This window comes from Emys orbicularis, chromosome 1, assembly GCF_028017835.1.
Source record: "Emys orbicularis isolate rEmyOrb1 chromosome 1, rEmyOrb1.hap1, whole genome shotgun sequence".
Classification (NCBI taxonomy): domain Eukaryota; kingdom Metazoa; phylum Chordata; order Testudines; family Emydidae; genus Emys; species Emys orbicularis.
In genome coordinates this window covers 13,829,067-13,845,885 of record NC_088683.1, presented here as the reverse complement: position 1 = coordinate 13,845,885, position 16,819 = coordinate 13,829,067, and the positions used below count along the sequence as shown (strand labels likewise).

The following is a 16,819-nucleotide window of genomic DNA, read 5'->3' as shown; positions in this document are numbered from 1 at the left end:
TGAGGCGCCTTGCTACCCCCTGCCCTTGGCAGGAGGAAGCCTCGTCTGTGCCTGCCGTAGGTCAGCTCCCCAACACCACCAGCCTCTGGTAACACAAGCATTGCCCTCTAGGCCCCTCTTTACAGGTTAACGATAGGCACCCAGCCACTCTGAGTCCTCTGTGCGTCTCCCTGGCATGCCCAGCCCCTGATCCACTGGATGCTGACAGAATTCCCAGGTCCTCGGCTCCCCCGTTACACCGGAGAACCCAGCTCCACTTCACACACAGCACTTAGATTTGTTTGCAGAGAAAGCACGTGCCAGTTTATTTAACAAAGGACAGAGATTTAAGTAATAGCATGCGGAAATAGTGGAAACCAAGAGTGAAGCACTGGAATGGGTTACCTTGGGAGGTGGTGGAATCTCCTTCCTTAGAGGTTTTTAAGGTCAGGCTTGACAAAGCCCTGGCTGGGATGATTTAGTTGGGGATTGGTCCTGCTTTGAGCAGGGGGTTGGACTAGATGACCTCCTGAGGTCCCTTCCAACCCGGACATTCTATGATTCTATGACCTATAAAATAAAATCACAACACGCACACTAGAGTCTAAATTTAATTAACAAGACATTGTCGTGTGCTACAGAGCAAAAGCTCACCCCAAACCCTTCCAGTGTATTACAGCCAGGCCTGGCTGTGATCTTCTGTTCATGAAGCAAGCCTGCTGTCGGCTTACTCCTAGGTGAAAGATGCCGATTGGAGCTTTGTACCTAGAGTTATAGTCCCCCAAACCCATTGTCTTCACTTGCAAACAGGAGAACCCCCACTGCTTGTGTTGTCCTGTCTATAATCTCCCCTGGAGATTTTGCAATCACTTGATTAGCATGTTGCTCAGACTGTAAGTAGGTATTCATAGTGACGTATACAATACTCAGTACAGTAAAAGCTGTTTTATCCAGCACTTCACCAACCAGAAAGCTCTAGAAACCGTCATTTCTGATCTTCATTGAAATTCCGGTGTATAGTCTGGTTGGCGCGGGACTAGCAGGGGGTTGGGGTATGGGAGGGGGTGTGGAGCGCCGGCTCTGGGAGGGAGTTTGAGTGCAGGAGGGGGCTTGGGGTGCTGGATCCGGGGGCCGTTCACCTCGGGCATCTCCCCGCAAGCAGCGACCTGTCCCGGCTGCTCCTAGGCGGAGACATAGTAGGCGGCTCTGCGAGCTACCCCTGCCCCGAGAGCTAGCAACCCAGCTCCCATTGGCTGGGAACCGCAGGGGCAGCGCGCAGAGCCACCTGCTGCGCCTCCACCTAGGAGCAGCCGGGACAGGTCACTGCTTGTGGGGAACCGCCTGAGGTGTGTGCCCCCCAGATCTGGCACCCCAACTCCCAGCCCTTCACCCCTCCTGCGCCCAAACTCCCTCCCTCTTAGTTAACCGGCATTTTCCACTTACCAGCACCCACCATTCCCCCAACATGCCAGATAAAACAGCTTTTACTGTATACAGATAGATAGACCGATAGACGTCTCTTGCCTGAAAGAAACCTGCTTCACACCTTTTGGTGACCAGCCCCAAGCCATAAACCTTAAGAACAATTTTTCAGTATATATGCAGCCCTCCTTGCGCATTCTGCATCCATACATTCGCGATAATTGTGGAGACCAGTGACACAGGCTTTCAGTAAAGACCTTGCATGACAGGCCTTGGCAAACTAGTATGTGGATACCAGACCCAGGGGATCCTTGTAACCTTATGCACCCCTGTGCCCTCTGCAGTTGGGCACAGTCACAGTGGCCCCAGAGGCACTCTGCCTAAACTTGTCCTCTGTGGGCATCTCTATATTCTCCCTAGTGTGACAGTCCAGTCTAGCCACTACATTTTTCTCCAATTCGCTTATGTAATAGAGCAGTAGCTCATAGCTGTTTAAGTCTCCTGATTTCCCCGCTTCAGGTGTTTCACTTCAGGAATTCTCCAGCTGTCCAGCGCCACTCGCTATTGTGTGAATTTTTACAGGCTCGGGGAAGGGACTGGGACAAGCGTAAACAGAGCAGATAAACGTGCGTCTGTATTTTATCTGCCCGATCTAATTGCGATGTATATGTAATGCAGCTTAGACAAAGCAAAGCTATTTCCCCATGCTGAATTCCTCTCCTCTGTATTTTATTTTATTTATTTTTTTAAACAACGAAGTAGGATATGGACTTTAATGGAGGGGAAATAATTCAGCACTGCCATTGGAAGGCAGACCATTTATTGCTGCTTGTGCTTCAGGAATTGGTGGGATGGGTGGGATGATCCCCATTCAGCCAATCAAAACAGACTGATATGGGTTAGGGGCACATGGATTTCAGCCATACCATGGATTTATGAGCAGAATTTCTATTCCAAACCTGGACGTAAATAGAAAGCCATAGCAGTGGCCGCTCAATAAGAGTTTGCTTCTATGATCTCTTTCCAGCTAACAGTTGAGCCTAGGAAGAGCAAACACAGCAGTGATATCTGACAGTGACCTTTGAACAAGATGTTTCTTGTTAGATGAAGTGAGACACTCTCCAGCTATACTCCATAGGGGTATAGCATGGAGTTAATGGCTCTCACATGCGCCATAGAGAGATGCATTTACACTGTGCAGAGACTCAATTAAGAAATAAAAGTGGTTGGACCCTCAGAATCACTAACAATCTTATTACAATAATCACAAGGTTACTGAGGACAGGAGAAAGAGGAAGAGAAGGCTGAGAAGAATTGTCAGCAAGTAACAGTGGGTGAATTAAAGGGTGTTAAGAAATAAGATCTCTTGTGAACAATGGACCAGATTCTCTTATGTGATCCAGCTCCTTTGAGGGTCATTTTTGGCACAGGAGAGAATTTGGCCAGATAGTTATTTAACAGCTCTAATGACAACATTTATGGTAAGATTGTAAGACTTTGAGAATTGTTAGGATTAGAACAAGGTGTACCTGTTTATGTAATTGCATATTGTCACAATTACAAAGAGGACAGAATCTCATTTGGCTGCTCAAAGGGTATCTATTATTAATGTATATGGTGTCATAAATGTGACGTAGATCTATAGTGCGATAGATGCATGGGGATTTACCTCTACAGCGTTGCAAACAAGGCCGTAGGCCTGGCTTGGTCAGTATAAGAATTATAGCCCCGATTCAAAAAGCATCTCAGTTGGAGACAGCACTTAAGCATGACTGACTTCCAGCACTTGTGTAAGTGTTGTTCTGAATAGAAATAGACTTAAGTATGTGCCTCAGGGCTTTCCTGAACTGGGGCCTTCATTAGGGCTCTTGAAAGCCAGAATTCCCATTCTGTGGGAAATTCTGAAATTAAAACCAAGGATTTGTTGTGTACGGGAACAAAAATTCACAATTTTGAAATTTCCCATGGAATGGGAGGAGTCTGAAAGTTTTGTTTTAAAAAAATTGCAATGACCTTTTTGTTTTGAGTATTTTTCGAAACAAAACGGACAAGATTCCCTGAGCTGCTGGGGTTCTGACTACCTGCCTGGAAGGTTACCTAGAAGCTGTGAGCCTAAGGGTACATCTGCACTGCAAAAAAAAACCAAACCAAAAAAACCAACAACCCCAAAACAAACGTGCAGCAGAAAGTCTCAGAGCCCAGGCTAGCTGGCCCAGGCTCACGCTCCGAGGCTAAAAATGGCACTGTAGATATTCCTGCTCTGGTTCTGAGACCCAACTCCCTCGCTGGGTTTCAGATCCCAAGCAGGATGTCTGCACGGCTATTTTTAGCCCCATATCACAAGCCCGAGTCAGTTGACCGAGGCTCTGAGACTTGCTGCTGTGGAGTTTATTTTGTTTGCAGTTTAGACATACCCAGAGAACCCCTGCTCGAGCCAGGGCTCCTAAGTCTTTCAGAGTATGTCTACACTGCATTGTGTAAACCCAGGGTCAGTCTCAGGTTTGAGCCCAACCCCCACTACTGTCCAGACACAAATCTTTCTGACTCAGGTCAGCAAGCACTTAGGACCTGAGTCTTATGACCAACCTGGGGAGGGGTGGGGTCCAAGCCCAAGTCCCACTGTGACTCTGGTCCAATCCCTGTCATTCTGCAGTGTAGACACAGCTCATGCCGCAGACCTGAGTCAAAAGGTCTGTGTAGCGCAATATGGATGCGTGAGCACGGTTGTGAGATGCAGGTCCAGCAATTGTAAACCCAGGTTTACCATGCAGTGTGGATGCTCATGCACGGGCTAAGAAACCCTGAGCTTGGGTCCCGCAAACCCGTATTTACAATGTAGTGTAGACATACCCCCCATGGTCCTGTCTCTGCAACTGCCTGCGGGCTGGTAGGAAACTGGGCAGCTCTCGCCAAATGTGTCAATTTCGAGGCATTTTGCAGTGGAAAAACGTTCTGTCAGAAAATTGCCAACCATTTAATCACTTAAAATGACAGTGTGACTACTTCTTTCCCAAACCCTTATCAGTGTATTTGTGGTAGCCTAAAAGGTAGAGATACAGCTATCAATCTTGAAGACATGATAAAAATCATACAACATACTTATTATATGACATCTGTTTTATTTTGATGGTCTAAATAAAAGAAGATTAATTTGAGGTTTATATTGTATATTAAGGTTTCATTTATAAAGGGTTAATAATTAATAGGTGTTTTAATAAATGGGTAATCAATTGTTATAGATTATTACTGAGTCCAATACTTCAGTAGAATCATGTTCTCTAATCACCGATATATAACACCTTCTACCGATGTGTTTATAACTATAACACATATTACTCTAATTTATAACATGCTTCAAACATCTATTATTAATCCTTTATAAATCATATATTATGGAACCTTAATATAAAGTATGGCCAACTCAGCTATATATTTTTGAATGCTCACGTAGTCTTTGATGTACGTTTATTTAAAACCTTTGCTTTCAGTGAAAATACAGCATTTAATGTTTTCGTCAGGTGTTTTGCCTTCTTCAGGAGAGTTCTGTAGAAAGAGCTGATCGTGTGATCTGAAGTTGATTCACACACCTCTTTGTTTATGGCCCAGATCATGAAGCAGTTGGTTAAACAAGCAATCATGCTGTTTTTTTACAGCACGCTTTTGGAATTTTGTGAAAATACAAAACCACTCAGTTCAAAACTTAATCTGTGGACTAACAGAGCCATTTTGGCCATTTTCAAGACGTGTACTTTAGTAATGCGCATTTGGCTTTTTTTCAGGATTCCCACTGAAGAACCCACAATGAACAATCATTTTCATTTGCAAAATGTTATTAAACCACTTATGTATAAATTTAGTTTTTTCTTGTTTGAAAGTGACCATCTTTTAAACTTAATTTTTTTTATTTTTATTATTTGTGTTGCAGTAGCACCTAAAGGCACCAGCCAAGATCAAGGCCTCGTTGTGCTAGGCGTTGAACAAAAATAACATAAGACACATTTCCTGCCCTGACGAATTTACAATCTAAAGAGACAAGCTAGACAAATGATCCCTGTTTTTCACCTGGAGAACTGAGTCACAATTGAGACTAAGGGAAGTCGGTGGCAGAGTTGCGAACTGAATTTGCATCATCCAAGTGCCAGTCCAATCTCTTAACCACAAAATCACCCTTTCTCCAAATCAAGCCATCAGCTGAGACCACAACCACTGGGGGACGATTTATAAATACATTAAAATAAAAAAATGTTATGCCCCAGCTGGGATTTAATTCACAAGGGCATTATTTGTAGATCCAGTTGAAGTTTTTTCAACTCTTCCTTTTTTCAACAGAAAAACTGTTGTTTCATCAAAATTTAATTGTTTTGTGGGAAGGTGTTGCATTTGACAACATTTTCAACAGGGAAAAGTGGAAATGAACCATTTGATGGGGAAAAAGTGGACACAAATCCATTCGTTTGGAGAACATTCAAACATTTCATTTTGACTTTATCTTTTTGACTTTACGTTAAAAGATTAATTTTATTATAGTATTTATGTATGTATAAATATAATTTAAAAGTGGAAACAAAATGAATCAAAATGACAAAGATGAAATAAAAAGATTTTTACGTTATTGAAACAATGCGTTTCCCCATCAAAATGAAATAGTTCAAGAATCCCGAATTGAATTTTTTTGGAATATTTTGTTTTGCCAGAAACTTCAAAATATCATCCTTTCACTTTGACTGGGATTTTTTTTTTCCCTCCAAAATGTCACAATTTTCCTGCAGAACAGAATTTTCCAGTTCCCAACTTGCTTGACGTGTGAGCCAGAATACAATCCAGCTTGCTGTCCCGTAGATCGGCTAGCTTCCTTTGATGAATCTGCCACTCGCCGTTATTAGAGACAGGATACTAGACTACCCGGACCATTGTTCTGATTTGATTCTGTATGCCAATTCCTGTGTTCCCACTGGTGTTGCAGATTAGACCAGAGTTTCTGACACTAAAGCAAGCAGACAGGAATAGAACAGAGATCAGGAATGGTGAAAAAAGAAGGCATTTATAAATAGTTTCTTTTCCAGCTATTGCTGTGCTTTAAATATTTTAAAGGCCATAAATCTCCTGGTTCTGCCAGAGAAATTGATGCAAAAATGGTGCTACATAAGATATGGGGAAGTTAGAGACTAGTTTAATCATTATTTTATACAAGTACTTTTAATTTCGCTAATTTAAATACATTTGGAAGAGCTTTGGCTCTAGGGTGACCAGACAGCAAATGTGAAAAATCGGGATGGGGGTGGGGGATAATAGGAGCTAGGGTGACCAGATGTCCTGATTTTATAGGGACAGTCCCGATTTTTGGGTCTTTTTCTTATATAGGCTCCTATTACCCTGTGTCCCGATTTGGTCACCCTAGAGCCTATATAAGAAAAAGACCCAAAAATCGGGACTGTCCCTATAAAATCGGGACATCTGGGCACCCTATTTGGCTCTGTAAAACTGACTACATAGTTCAAATGCCATTAGAGAATGGGCTTTTAAAGGAGCATAGGAGAGGAAAGAGCCCAGTGTGGGGAACCCTGAATTCTGAGCCTGTCTCTGTCACTGGCTTTGGCATGTCGGGGCCAGATTTCGAAAGGTCCTTAGCAGTCTAAAGAGGCAGATAGGTGCCTAAGTCTGCCACAGCGGCTTCACTGGCATTTTTCAAGCTGCTGCTCCGCAGCCATCACCCCCCATACGCCTGCTTTCCTGCCCATCAGCGCCCAGGGGCTTAAGCATCAGTGGTCAAAGTGCTACCCCACGACAAATGCCCAAAGCTTTGAGAAATGCGGCTCAGACCGTGAAACAGTGCCGACTCCCCTGGCAGTACTTCTGTGCAGCTAACCCCAAACTCATCAGTTAATAGACTCCCGTTGGCTTCAAAGAGCTTTGGATTATAGAATCATAGCATATCAGGGTTGGAAGGGACCTCAGAAGGTCATCTAGTCCAACCCTCTGCTCAAAGCAGGACCAATTCCCAGACAGATTTTTGCCCCAGATCCCTAAATGGCCCCCTCAAGGATTGAACTCACAACCCTGGGTTTAGCAGGCCAATGGTCAAACCACTGAGCTATCATCCCCCCCCAAGGGATCAGGCCCCTTGGGCAAAAGCAGCCTCTGGTTTTGGCTCTCCTCCTTGAGACCCTCTGGGCTTGATTTTTTTCCAGAGGCGCTGAGCACCCGCCGCTCTCATTGACTTCACTTGGAGTTGTGGGTGCTGAGCGCCTCTGGATATTAGGCTCCCGTTGGGCACTCGAAATGAATGCACACGTTCGGCACTTTGGGGCTTGATCTCTCTGTGCCTCAGTTTCCGGATGGGTCATCTGGGGAGAATAAACATTTTCTGCCTCATGGGGGTGGGGAGAGGAGTCGTTAGGTAAATGTTCAGCCGGTGCCTGGGATATGTGAAATGCTGCACACCATGAATGCCATCCCTCGTTAGAACAATACAGCGTCTGCGGGTATTATCTCGGCTACGAAAGACTGATCGGTGTATCGCTAATGGTAGAAATGTCACTGACCCCCATGCCCTTGAAAACAGGTACTGATCTAGGGCCAGCTTGTGAATAGCCCTAGCATGACTGTAGCCCTAGCCCTTCCTAGCCTACCATGCTAGACTTACCCAGATCTTCAGGTGCTGTGTGGAGTGCAGCGGCTGAATTCCATCTGCTCCCTTTAGCAAGGGGACGGAGATTTGGAGGAGCCAGGGCTCCTCACTCCTCCTTCCCCAATGCTCTAGTGGCTGGGGAGGGGGAATAAGTTGCATCTGTGAAGGGCTGCAGTAAATCACTTCCCCTTCAGAGCAAGAAGGAAGAAGAGGTTAGTCTGTGGGTGCTGCGGTCTACACAGAGTTGTGCCTAAGGGCACAATCTCGCCCATGGCTTCTGGATCTCTGGTGGAATTATTTCATCTTTTGACACCTTTTAGGTCCAGTCCTGTTCCCACTAAAGTCAGCCGCAGCATTCAACACACTTCAATGGGAGCTAGATCAGGTCCTTGGTAGTTGGTCCTTACCTAGCGCAGCAGCATCGTTAGGTGTCTCAGAAATACTCAGGATAAACAGACTAGACAGTTTCAGTTCCCACCAAATATCAGAATTTATTCCTACATTTAAGTCTGGCAATAGCCACAACATTTCAGATTATGGAGCTATTTCGCTGCTTTCTCAAGCCCCATAACTTCTGGAGAAATGAGCGTGACGGCAAATTAATGGCTCTGATTTGCAAGTGCTCAGAAGGTTTTGGATTCCCATCAGTCTGGCTGTTGGCCAGCTACCAGCATTATCACTCCTATCAGTGAATTAACAGGTGACTTTCCCTTGCGTACAGCGCAGGGTAAAATGATGGGCTGGTATCTTATGGGGCTGCCTGAAACTTTTGGTTCAGGTACCCTGCAGCCTAATCACAAAGAAGCAAATCCTTTTAGTTGAGGAAGACCCAGAATGCAGGTGACCCAATGTGGTTTCCCCTGGGAGGGAGCAGGAAGTGGCGAATCTGTGTAAAAAATTTACTTCTTGGTGGCCGCTGGGGATTGTGCTGCCTTTGTTGGTGAAAGCCTGTGAGCAAAGTCTGGGCCCAGTAATCTTCAAATAGGGGGTGGCCCAGCCCTTGTTCAAGAGAAATGGCATAAATTATCTCACAAGGTCCAGCCTTCACTTTGTGGGGAAGGTCAGGAAGAAGGTAGTGCCAGGCCAACTCCTGCAGCAGCTGTATTCTTTCCATTTTTGTGGAACTTAGTCAGTCGGGCTTCCGAGCTGGATATGATATGGAAACTGCCTTGATTGTTGTAACTGCCTTCGGGTAGTGGAAAGAAGTTGTACATCCATGCAAATAAAATGAAATCGATCAGCACCTTCAATACCCATCACTATGCGTTGCTTTTGACTCTCCTGTGGAACCTGGCACCAATAGCCAGAATTGCTTTCAGGTGACTTTGGGGGGCTTGTCTACATTTGAAAGCTAATTTCAAACAAAAGGATTCCACATCGTTTGGGCCAGATCTTCCACTGGTGTAAGCTGGCATAGCTTCATTGATGTCAGTAGAGCTATGCCAGCCAACAGTTACTGAGGATCTGACCCTGTATTTTTAGCACTGTAGTTACTGCATGCCGCTAGGGGGTCATGGTCTCTAAATCCTCTATCCAGTTGCTTCCAATTTTCCGTTGACAATAATTTTTTTTTCTTTTGCAGCTAACATTGCTACGTTTAGAAATATAACAGTATTTCTGTTTATCAATATATTATCTAACCCTTGTGTAAGTTAGGTCTGAGGAAAAAATCTGATCTCTAACTCCCAATTATAGGCAGGTGAAATTAGAATGTATCCTCAGAGCTCCTCAGTTGCAAACACACAAGATTAATTACAGGAGGTTTTTCGTACTAAGGCTGAGGTTTTCTGAGTTACCGAAGGCGCTTGAGCGCCTGGTTTCTACTCCTTTTAAAAGGAATTAGGTATCTAAATCCCACAGATGACTTTGTAAATTCCAGCCTAAATGTAACAAAAATTAGTTAATGCTGAATCCTAAGAAGATACAGGTTTGTGTTGTTTGGCTAGAAGATAGTGGCTCGGATATTGTGAAGCAGAATAGAAGTTCCTAGGAATTTGGTTCAATCCTTCCTTAGCTTTTCAGAAACATATTTATTCACTAGCTAGTTAGTGATGTCCTAAGGCAGGGGTCGGCAACCTTTCAGAAGGGGTGTGCCGAGTCTTCATTTATTCACTCTAATTTAAGGTTTCACGTGCCAGTAATACATTTTAACGTTTTTAGAAGGTCTGTTTCTTTAAGTCTATAATATATAACTAAACTATTGTTGTATGTAAAGTAAATAAGGTTTTTAAAATGTTTAAGAAGCTTCATTTAAAATTAAATTAAAATGCAGAGCCCCCCGGACCAGTGGCCAGGACCCGGGCAGTGTGAGTGCCACTGAAAATCAGCTCGCATGCCGCCTTCGGCACGTGTGCCATAGGTTGCCTACCCCTGTCCTAAGGGCTGCTTTGTCTGTTACCTGGGAAGAATGCTGTGTGGCGTTTCCATATTAATGCCTTGTCAATGAATTGGATGTGATCATGGCTTTTGTCCTCTGGGGTGATTTATAAAACATTCAAAGATACCTTGTATGACAAGTGTGAGCCTAAGTGGTGAACATGAAGCATGTAATTGGGAAGATGCTGCTGGCGCTGGTCATCCGCCTCCTCATCTGGTGTAAATCAATGTCCTTGACTTCAGTGGAGTGACGCCTACTTCCACCAGCTGAGGATCTGACTCAGTGTGTGCGTGTAGACTCTCTGGGGCCTGTTCTTTCATAGTGCAAACTGTATTTGCATCTAAAACTTGAAACTCTTAGCTCTGTTTTCTGTTGGATACAGCCACAGCGCAGAGCCGATAAGCCCATGGCCATGCTGGTCCTGACCATGGAAAGTGGCTTTATAATGTACGTGGCATCATCTGCAATGCTAAATGTTTCTTTTATTTTTCCCCCCCAGCAATCAAAGAGAAGTACACCGACTGGACGGCGTTTCTTATACACGATCTGACAGGCTCCCGAACGGCACCTGCAAATTTACTGGAAGGCGTATGTATTAGATTGCAGTTTATATTTAATAACGTGGCACTGTATTTATATTATAGCGATGTTCAACCATGAAAATATAGGGCTCTGTGCTTGCAATGTCTGTGTATCCCCTTAGGGTGTGTCTGCACTGCACTTGGGAGGTGTGATCCTGGCATAGGTAGATAGACTCGCACTAGCTCTGCTTAAGTTAGCGCGCTAAAAATAGAGGTGTGGCTATCGCAGCGGGTCAGCGGCTTGGGGTAACCAGCTCAGCTTGGACCCCGGGGGCCAGGCGGGCATGGTCTTGGGCTGCTAGCTGAGCCGCCACCCCTGCCGCAACATCTACACTGCTATTTTTAGCGCACTAACTTAAGGAGAGCTAGCGTGAATCTGTCTACCCGTGCTAGGATCACACCTCCCAGCTACAGTGTGGACATAACCTTATGGCGCTAATCCAGTGCCCCTTCAGGTCAAAGGAGTCTTCCTATTGGAACCCTATAGGAGGGAGTTCATATCACCTGTAGGCCCAAGGAAGAGACACAGGAAGCCCCAAAGGCAGAAGAATCTACGTCTCTTCATTGTGGAGTTTGAGGGAGGGGCCTGAGGGGGTCTGCACCATGGAGCACAGCACTACAGGTCTCCAGCCAGCCGGGTACTAGGGTGTCGGGCCAGCAGACAAGTGGGGGTGGGGATTCGCTGGACCCACTGGTCAGTCCATAGGTCGATGCTAGACAAAGCTGTGGGGTCGCTCTGCCCATGCAGGGAGAATTCATTTTCCCTCTGACCCCATGGATCTCCCCAGCGCAAAGTCCAGTTACTCATTGGGGACAGGATTTGGCGATTAGTGCACGAAAGCGCTGTTGGCAATAGGGAGTCTCTCTGTTCTGCTCAGGTGAGGCGATGGGGACATGTAAAAACACAGCCAGATGATTCAAGCTCTAGGCACCGAGCATGTTCGCAGGGCGAACGACATCCATGCCAACCTCACCCGGTGCCGGGCTCACTTAAAAGCGCCAATCCCAGACCAGGTTCGTGGGAAGTTGCGCTGAGGCGCACAGTCCCCTTCGAGTAAATCTTGGGCCCATTTATGGTTTCGTCCTGAAACCGTGTGAAATTGGCAGCTTCCCTGCTGGGACTCTGTGCTCTCAACTGAATGCTGCCTTGGGATTTTGGAGAACGCTTTTTCCTGCAGGAGCAATCGCTTACAGTAGCAATTGGAGCGCTAGAGATGCTTGCAATACGTGCTGTAGCACTGCCTAGAGGTCAGGCACGTAGAGAACAGGTTTGCAGGATCTGCAGTGCTGGGATATTCCCTGGAGGAGATTCGTCTTCTGCCCTGCCTTGGATGGATTCAGAGTTAAAGTAAACATGTGGTTTACATCTGTGTAAACGCTTGTTTACCTTAAGAATGCAGATGCATTTCAAGATACTCCTCGCTTTGATCGCTTTGTTTCTGCCCACTCGTGAAAGTCACAAACACATGCATTCATTTTTAAAGAGTACGGGTACTTCACTAGTTAGCCACAGGGTAGACTTAGTAGAATATCGCCAGGGTTTTTCAGTCCACAAGGCCAAAAATCCTAAACATTCAAAGAAACAGGGCATGGCTACACTAGCAGGTTTATAGCGGTGCAGCTGTAAGCTCTCTAATGTAGCCGCTCTAAGCTGGAGAGAGCTCTCCCGGCGGCTTGCCTACTCCAGCCCCCGTGGGCGGCAGAAGCTCAGCGCTGTCCACACTGGCGCTTATGTTGGTGTAACTTATGCCACTCCGGGTGATTTATTCACACCCCTACGTGACCTAAGTTATGCCGACACAAGGTGTAGTGTAGACATAACCTTAGATGATCATGGCAGATGGATCCACAGTCACTTTCATGCTCCCAGCTAGAATATGCCGAAAGCCTAAGGGCTTGACTCCTATCTCACACTGGTGCAATTCCAAACCATGTGAATGGGATCAGAATAAGCCCCCATGTCGCTTGTAGGCTCTACCCTACCTCCTTTGATGTTGGTAGAAGAAACAGGCAGGCAACAAGGGCAGAAGTGTGGAGGGAGGAAACAGCAGCTTGGATAGAAACCGTTTGCAATCTTGTGTTTAATGGTGTTATGCTCTGTTATGTGCGAGGTATGTGGGTAATACAGTACGTCATGCTGTGTTTGTAACCCACTGGTAAATAGAATTACTGTTAATCTGCACTGCAGATCATTGTTATCATTGCATATTGATTTAACAAGGTAATTTTCTGTACTGGAGCTGTTCATAAAAGGGTTCTTGCTGTACTTTCAAAATGAATACTCAATACAATCCAAATATTAATGTTAGCATTCTGCTCTCATGGAAAAGTGACAACTGATTGTTTGGCTTAGCTTCTAGCATGCAGATCAGAGAAGCAATATTAGCTTTATAATGGCCAGGCATCTATTATAATAAATTAAATCATTACGGTGTTACTATATCCTTTGATGTTAAGGAATGTTTTATTGCACTGAAGCAATTGTATGGAAGAAAAATGACATTAAATCAGAATTCCATGATATTGTTATACACCTCTACCCCGATATAACGTGACCCGATATAACACGAATTCGGATATAATGCGGTAAAGCAGCGCTCCGGGGGGGGTGGGGCTGCGCACTCCGGCGGATCAAAGCAAGTTCGATATAACGCGGTTTCACCTATAACGCGGTAAGATTTTTTGGCTCCCGAGGACAGCGTTATATCGGGGTAGAGGTGTATTTAGAAACAGCATTTTGCCATGACATGATCCTTTAAGAGATTGCATGGATGCATTTAATAAATACAATAAGAAAGTTGCTAATACTGTAAGCAAATGTATTGCACTGAGATGTATCAACTATTCACAGAGCTGGTTGAAAATTTTCATGTTGCACAATTTCAAACTTATTTTTTTAAATATTAAAAATAAAAGGGAACAAATTACAAAAGAAAAATTGTGATTCCAACCCTCCTCTCCATTTTGTTGATCAACTCTAATGCTGGCGGAAGTTTGAATTTCAAATTTTTGCAGTTTTTTGAATGGGGAAAAAAGAGAAAAAAAGGGACAATTTTTTTGAAATACCGGCTTCCCTTTTTTTCCCAACCAGCCCTAGTATGAACCATTTTCGAACTCTCTCTGATTTTCAAAATGTTTTAGAAATCCCTATAAAGGCTATTGGTTTTTACTGTGTGTTTCCTTCAACAGGCTTGGTACACAAACAGCTAACAATTTAGGCCCTGATCCTTCAAACACTTATGCATGTGCTTAATTTCATTGCTGTGAGCAATTGGGACTTCTTGAAGAAACAGGGTTGCCAACTCTCGGAATTTTATCGTGAATCGAATGATTTTTTTAATGTGTTTCTTAAAGCCCCAACTCCTGGAATCAAGAGATTTGTGCATGAGAATCTTCGCTTTCATTTAAAAAAAAAAAAGTATGTTTCTAGACCTCATGAATTTCAGAGAAAAGCTTGAAAATGTGGGGCAAGTGCACTCTAAAGGCTCAGAAACCCAAAGGGAAATAAAAAGAATCCAAAATATATTATTTTGTGGAAAAAACCCCACTCATGATTTTTTTATCCCAATCACAGGATTTTTTTAGAGCCTGACTCGTGGTTTTGAGTGCTTGAGGTTGGCGGTACTGCAGTAGTAAAGCTGAGTCTGTGCTTAAGTGTTTGCAGGATCGGGGCCTTAGAACATACTCTGTGTGTAAGAAAATACACATTGTCATTGGAACTTCTTGTTTCACTTTAAATCAGCTATGAGGGCCTGATCCAGAAAACCGCTCTCTTTTAGCACCTGATCTCATGCACTTTGAAGTCAATGGGAGTCTTCCATGGACGTAGTGGCCTTCAAATTCCCACTGGATGGCCCAATCTTGCCCCCATTGAGATCAGTGGGAAGTTTGCCACTGATGGCAGTGGAAGCAGGATCAAGTCCATGGTGAATGAGAGCTTTGTGCACATGGGGGGCTTTCAGGATCATGCTCTGAGTAGCATGCCTTCTAGGTTAATTTCAGGGCCCAGTCCTATGATGGGATATACACCCCAAACTCCAGTTAGAGTCGGTGGGGGTGAAATCCCCTAGCAGGACTGGGCCCTGAATCCTTTGGAAGAATCCTACTAGGTGGATTCCTAAGAATCCTAAAATGTCCAACAGCAATTTTATTTTTTTGTTGGTTGAGAAATTAGCACAACTGTTGTTTTCTGTTTTCTTCTGAATTTGCACTTGGAAGCCGTTGGGTAAAAGAGGAGAACAGACTGTTTGCTGATAGCTTGGATGATGGTGTGAAAAACAAAAATAATCTTCTGCTGTCATCTGTTTCCTTGAGACGTCTTCAAATAAAATTTAAAATAAGGAGTTTTGCTTCTATTCAAACAGCCTCTGCGAGGAAAAAACCCTGTAGACCTCATTACAGTTGATTCCTTAATAGAGCTGCAGGATTCCCAGAACCCTTTTCAGTACTGGATAGTTAGTGTGGTTGAAAATGTTGGAGGAAGATTACGCCTTCGCTATGTGGGATTGGAGGAGACTGAATCCTATGACCAGTGGTTGTTTTACTTGGATTGCAGACTTCGACCAGTCGGTTGGTGTCAAGAGAATAAATACAGAATGGACCCACCTGCAGGTAAAATGGCTCGTTAAAAATATGCTCTCATCATTTGCATTTGAAACCTGTTTATTTACTGAGAATGGTGTGGATCTGCTGTTCGTTTCTTCTAGTTTATCAGTCATGCTTTTTTGACCACGAGTTACTCAGTTTAAACCCATTTGGCTGGTGGATTTGGTTAAGGGCATGACGATGGTTTTGTGGCTCAGACTCTGACTTAGATGACCTAAGTTCAATTCCCCGCTCTACCATAGATTTTCTATATAATCTAAGGGCAAAACCCCTAAGCGCTCTGCCCCTCATCTATGAAATGGGGATAAAGTGGCTTCCTGTGGGCTTTATGGCAAGCCGGGGCACTGTAGAGTCAGCTCTTGTTTGCAGTGTAGTAACTTGTCGTGTAGATCAGCCCTTTGTCTAAGTTGGGTATGGTAGGTTGGAAGTTCTTCAGGGCAGTGACTGTTACTACGTTTGTACAGTCCCTACTACAGTAGGGTCCTGATTCCTGACTGGAACTTCTAGGTGGTATTGTAATAATAACAATAATATAATGAAAGTCTCCTGAGAAATGTGTTTTGGAGCATAATGTCTCATTCTGGTGTAAACTAGAAATAATTCCACTGAAGTTAATGGCACTACTGCAATGTAAAATTGGAGTGAAAAGATGGAAAACCAGACCCACAGTGTAGTGGCTTTGTATAGGTAAGTAACTGAGTAGTGCCCTCTAATGGCTGGACTCACGGACAGGCTAAAGGACCTACTACTGCTGCTGGCTAAGGGAGCTCTCTTTTAGTACAAATGGTAGAAGTCTGACTTTTTAGAGTTGAAAGTCCACGATTATATTTTCCAGTTCCCCTAAAGCATGTGCGATTTTTATACCAATTGTGTCTGTTGTTGCTATGTTAGAGTAGGACCAGATTTGACTTCAGGGGACATGCCTGTGGGATGAATTTTCCCCGTAAAGTTGGGCTGGGCTGGGCAAACCTTGTCAGTTTCATTTTGAAGGAATTTTTTTTTTGGATGCTTTTCCTCTTGGGTTAGAGTTGCTTTCATTTGCACCCCTGAGAGCTGCCCCGAGTTATAGATTCAGTCGAAGACAACAACTCAAAACGAAACTCAGCCAATGGCACATTTTGCCTGGCATTACAAAGTCAGCACGTTTTTCAGCGTTATAGTTTCCACCCCAAGTCCCGAAGCAACTTGACTCAGCTTCATCAAAACATTTACCTCAACTCAAGTTAT

General features: G+C 44.4%; 1 protein-coding gene across 1 annotated transcript in view; it reads left to right on the top strand.

Annotated features, from left to right (window-relative positions):
- SFMBT2 (Scm like with four mbt domains 2) overlaps nucleotides 1–16,819 on the top strand; it is a 184,437-nt gene that overhangs the window by 79,025 nt on the left and 88,593 nt on the right. The window contains exons 5-6 of the mRNA XM_065400494.1: nucleotides 10,906–10,994; nucleotides 15,352–15,598. Coding sequence (XP_065256566.1) covers nucleotides 10,906–10,994; nucleotides 15,352–15,598 — 336 coding nt within the window. The remainder of the gene's footprint in view (nucleotides 1–10,905; nucleotides 10,995–15,351; nucleotides 15,599–16,819) is intronic.